The sequence below is a fragment of the Saccostrea cucullata genome, unplaced genomic scaffold (genome assembly GCF_032062105.1).
Source record: "Saccostrea cucullata isolate Sc308-1 unplaced genomic scaffold, CSIRO_AGI_Scuc_v1 ctg14301, whole genome shotgun sequence".
NCBI classification, from domain to species: Eukaryota; Metazoa; Mollusca; class Bivalvia; order Ostreida; family Ostreidae; genus Saccostrea; species Saccostrea cuccullata.
The window spans coordinates 10,197-16,004 of record NW_026919599.1 but is presented as its reverse complement, the minus strand read 5'-3'; the positions used below and the strand labels follow the sequence as shown (position 1 = coordinate 16,004).

The 5,808-nt window shown below is 34.3% G+C and overlaps 1 protein-coding gene across 1 annotated transcript; it reads left to right on the top strand.

Annotated features, from left to right (window-relative positions):
- Positions 1-12: 12 nt before the first annotated feature.
- LOC134234090 (cell adhesion molecule 4-like) lies at positions 13-1,194 on the top strand (the record flags this gene model as incomplete). Its single annotated transcript, XM_062716154.1, has 2 exons — positions 13-95; positions 953-1,194. Coding segments are annotated over exons 1-2 (261 nt in total), but the record flags the coding sequence as incomplete, so codon positions are not given.
- Positions 1,195-5,808: the final 4,614 nt, after the last annotated feature.

Below are 5,808 nucleotides of genomic sequence, written 5' to 3'. Positions count from 1 at the left end.
AAGCAGTGCTGGTACCTACACGTGTACAGCACAAAACAGTTACAGCATTGGAGGCACAGGGTCAAACAGTCAGTCTATGACCATCAATGTGTTCTGTAAGTGTGTAAAATAAATAGAAATATTCAATGATTTGTATTTGAATAGGGGGTTTTATTTCACGAGTGTGACATGATTTTTTTAAATTTTTTTATGGTGCGAAGCACAAGTGAAAATAAAAAAAAAAAACCTGTCTCACGAGTGAAATAAATTCCATACTGTAGAAGTGGAAAACATTACGGTGTTTTTAATTTCACTATGTTCACGATTTAAAATTTTACGCGAACTTTAAGCCATCGCGATAATTATTTCACGTCATTTCTATCTAGAAACAGTCATAGTACCTGACTATTTAAAACATTCTCCGTGAAATTAAAACCACCGTGAAAGGTTACTTTCTAACAAACCGTGAAATTTTAGACACGTAAAATTTAAAAGACGTCTACAGTATTCAAATACAAAACTTTAAATTTTTTTTTTTACATTTTCCTTTTTTTTCCCCTTTGCCTTGATTTTTGTAACGTGTACTTTTGTGCATGCAATTGCAAACCTATGAAAAGAATTTTGTATCTTTTTATGTAGTCAGCTTGTGTGCCAAGTTATATTAAAATAACCAAAAAAAATGTAGGAGAAATTTGTTCTGATCTTTTGTGGGTAGATTTCTGCCATGAATTGTAGGACATATGTTTTTGTTTTCTATGAACTTTATGTATACGTTGTATTTCGGATGTAACTAATCACCACGAGATGCTAACTTTCCAAGGCACCTTAATCCCCCTCTGGATATACCGGAGTCCCGGTCATGTTTTGTTCACAGGTTTTTGTTTAAAAAAAAAAAAAACCAGGACTTGCTTTTTGTCAAGTGATAAATTTTGTTCAAGTCTAAAAATTAAAAAAAATATTCTTTACCTTATAGATCCCCCGTCTGTGTCCAGTTTGACAGATAAAGACATTATAGAAGGAGATGACCTATCTGTCACGTGTTCTGTCACCAATGGAAATCCTTCCCAAACCAATGTCTACTGGACTAAGACAGGTGACTCTGGATTTAGACAGAATGGTGCTGTACTGCGGATACAGAGAATACAGAGAAACATGGCTGGTACCTACACATGTACAGCACAAAACAGTTACAGCATTGGAGGCGCGGATCAAACAGTCAGTCCATGAATGTCAATGTGCTCTGTAAGTTATACTATGTATATGCATTTAAGAAATACATTGTGTACTATCTTCCCACGCTTGTTACAGTATTCGGATTAAATATGTCATTGTCAATCAATGAGTTGACATGAAGAGAAAAAAAAGAAATACCAATCCAAAGTGGTTAAATCAAGTTCAGATCTTTCATGACGGTTTACATGAACAATAAAAAAAGTTACTTTTTTTCTAAACAAAGTTTCATGCATGTTTTAGAGTGTTCATTTTTCTGTTGACGCCCCCTGTCGTAATCTCTCAAAATTTATTAGATCACCGCAGTAAATTCAGGTGACCTTTTGATTTCTGTTATCGTCCTTCGTCATGTGTCGTGCAAAGTCTGTTCTGCGTTGTCCGTTGTGTTTTAACATTTAATTAACATTTATAGCTCCTTCTTTGAACCACAGAACTTATTACTACCAGTTTTTTTTTAAATATTGCCTCTATTGGTGAAGGGGATTGAAGTGAAAATTGCAATTTTCATGTTCCCTAATCTCCTGGGACCCTGGTGAAGCAAAAATCTACTAAATTAGTGCAACAAGTAGGGAAAATGCAATAATTCATTGAAAATCTTTTCTTCGGTTCCTGGGTATTATGAAAACAAACTAAATGCATAGCTATGATTAGGAAGGTCGTCTCCTCCAAAGTTATGAATTTCATGGCCTCAAAGTCAGGGGTTCTGGTGTTAAGGCGGGAGTCTAATGATTAATAGTCCATAGTGAAAATACATTAGTTGTTTGAAAATCTTCTCCCCAGCTCTTGGATATTAAGGATCTTCCAAACACATCAAACTTATTTTCCTTTATTTCTGAGCATTACTTTTTTACAAGAATATTAACCCTTAAAAGAATCGTCCAGGAATTAAAGAGACACCGTAACGCACAAATGGGAAAATTGACAAATGTAGAATTTTTGCATGATCCCTGTGAATTTTGTTCAACTCCTAAACGTATTTATTTAGATTTCAGAACCTAAAATTCTATTTTTATCGAGAAAACAAAAGTAAAAGTAATTTCAGTATGCCCCATAACGAAAATATTGCTAAATACAGCTTCCTCCATATTGTACGCATGCGCAGAAAAGTTGAATAAGTTTCCATAGTTACCATGGTCTTAAGTACCCAGGAATGAATGTAAGAATTATTTAAAAATAATTTCAGAAGTTTCAAGACTTTTTTCCAATTAGTTTTTATAGGTAACATAACAACTGCTGTATTTTCCTACGGTATATCATTAGTCTCACAAAATGGCTACAAAAACTTATTTTTATTGGTCAATATATTTTTTGAGAATTTAATTTATTAAAAATAAATAAAACCCATCTTCTCTAACGTTCATTTTTTGAGAATTTAATTTATTCAAAGTAAATAAAACCCATCTTCTCTAAAGTACATCTAGAAAAAAAAGAGAAAGACTCCTGTTGTATAGAAGAAACATTATTGAATTAAATTACAATAAAAAATTGAATTAATATCAAATACACTGATGTGGAAAAAGTATTATCAAAAGTTGTGGTTTCAAGTTTCTTTTTAGAGTTATCTTTCCTTTCGATCGGGACTCAAAATCTTAGGCAAGTCTTTTTACTATTTGTCAATGAACTGGACAGATATGATTGAGCAAAACTAGAAACGCACAATATTCATAAATATTTGTACATACACAATAAAATAAATTAAATGTATCACAAAGTGTGCAGACTTTCAACTTTCAACCACAGACTCTGTAAACGATGTGGCAATTGGTTGATTAGTATGAAAGTATAAAATAACCTTAAAGTGTCTAGCCATACCAGCACCTGTTATTATTCAACATAAACCTCTAAACCCACAGGCACCTGAAGTGTGGATAATAACGACCCCCCCCCTCTTTTTTTAATGAAAAAACTGTAAGGGTGGTTAATTATGTTCCCCAAACGAAGTTGGGGAACATATTGTTTTTACTCTGTTTCTTATTATTATTATTATTATTATTATTATTATTATTTTTCTTCTTCTTCCTGGAACTTTTTTGTCCGGGAATGATCTTGTAAACTGTTCGTCCGATGTAGGTAAAACCTTTTTAGGGTTAGTAGACATGTTATGTAGATTTGCGGAATCAAGGTCATTTTGCGCGCACGTGCTTGCAAGAGCGTGCACGTGCAACACGTGAAATGACCAATATAATAGATATAGCCACAACTGTTCTATTTTTAAATGAAATGCTTTGAAACTCATAATGTGAGGATATATTAGTAGTATAGACATGACGACATGGTGAAAATAGCAAGATCTCACGCGCATGCACGTGCACTTCGCTCTGATTGGCTGCAACTAAAGTCTCAATATCTTTCTTGTTTTTTGACGAAATCCTTTGAAATTTTGAGGATAGCCATGCATTAGGATATCCTACAACATGAAATAAAGCAATTATCATGAAAACACGTGCATGCACGTGCGCTGCAATCTGATTGGCTGAAACTTTAAACAGCTATAACTCCCTTGGTTTTCAACCAAACAGGATTGGATTTGGAACATAGATAGATATAATGGACTTCTACAAGTAGGTATGGTCACCATGCACATGCATACACGTGCGTGTACATGTGCTGCAATCTGATTGGCTGAAACTTTAAACAGCTATAACTCCCTTAGTTTTCACGCAAACGGGGTGGAATTTAGAACATAGATAGATGTAATGGACTTCTACAAGAAGGTATGGTCACCATGCTCATGTATGCACGTGCGTGCACGTGAAATGAGTAAAATCAAACATACACTTGAATGAGCGTATTTTTTAAATAATTTTTGATTAAATACTTTAATATTCAGTATATTAAAAATATAGATTGTGTAGACAAGATGATATGGTCATGACGCAAATGCATTCACATGTGCACGCGTGCAATGCTAAAGTTTAAATGATTTTTGTACACTTCTTTGTTAATGTTGTTAAAATCTCAGATGCATAGAGGTTGTTTAATGAAGCTTACAGGGAATATGGCACCAAAAGGGAGTTGGGGAGCGTTTGGGGAACATCTGTAACGGTCCCCGTTACAATTAGCACTAGTTGTAATGCAGTTTAAATATATAACCAATCAGATAAGGCGAAACAGAATTGCGACTCCAAAACCTGATCCAAAGCTGCCAATGGAGAAAATTTTACGTGTCCGATTAATAAATCGTCCGATTACGGCATATTAAACATTAATGGCGGGGTTTAGGTTAAATAGCTCAGTAGAAGAACATCTCCTTGACAGAATGCTTGCAAAAGTATGATGGGTAACAATGTATTACCTTGAAACTCTGTCTCGAAGCGGGGAACCCACCTTTGCTTACAAATTTTGTTTCTTACCTTGTGTATTTTTATTAAACCGAATAGGGCCATTCTTTAAACGTAAGAAAAAGTAAATTATGCTTGCATAGAACGAGATATAGATGTGTTTGACGGGGAAATTTTGTATATTTGAGATATTATACACTCTTACATTTTTTTCATTAAAAAAGAGGGGGGTATTATCCACACTTCAGGTGCCTGTGTCTAAACCCTGTTGTCCTTTTATTTAAAAAGGCATACATCTTTTTATAGGTTACTTCATTATCATGCCATATGTTCGGGTACCTGTAAAGTGCGAAACGAAATAGAAACGAAACGAAACGAACTGAAACGAAACGAAATCTACCGAAACGAAACGAAACCTACCGAAACGAAACGAAATCAAGACGAAACGAAACGGAATCAAAACGAAACCTGCCGAAACAAACTTTCAGAATGTTTATATGGTCTAATTTTACTTCATATGAAATTTATATAGTTCAAGCACCACAGGCAATTGTTTCGCTTCAACATACATAGACGTCCGAAGGAAATTGAAAGTGGTGGGGGGGGGGGGGGGGGCTTAATCAACAAAAAAGGTAAACCCCAATTTTAAATGCCAATATAAAATACATCTTTGCAAAAAAGTGGGGGGGGGGGGAGGGATACCCCCCCACTCCCCGCTTCCGACGCCTATGTCATATTTTTTTTAATATCTTACTGAATAATTTACCTACTTAAAAATGACATTGTTCGCTTCGAGAGACTTTCTTCTTGTCAGTTAAATCGTTTTAGACGTCTCTGGTCGAGCCTCTTTTTGCAAATTCTTCCTCGAAAATTACCTCGATAAAAATAGGACCGTATGTACGTAGAAAGAATACACAAGATTCCGGTTGTAGTTATATGTATAATTGAACAATAAAACCAGACACCTCGGAATGGAATACTAAATACTCTAAGTCCCTGGTTTATCCTATGTTTTAAGACATTCGCATATAATAGTATTTAGTGACTTTATTTCTATCGTTTTATAAACGAGACTTTACGTACATGTAACACATCAATTTGGATAGATATGTTGTATCTAAATAAAATAAGGACTGAAAATAAGAGTAAGATGTAAAAATTATAAAATACTCACATATTGAAATTGTACATGCATAGTATGCTCGTGCATATTTGCGGCTGGCAAACATATAAATACATCATTAGACTGAGAAGGGAGCATAAAATACCGGTAATTAAATTTTCTCTTATGAAGTGCATGAATATATAAATTCTGTTT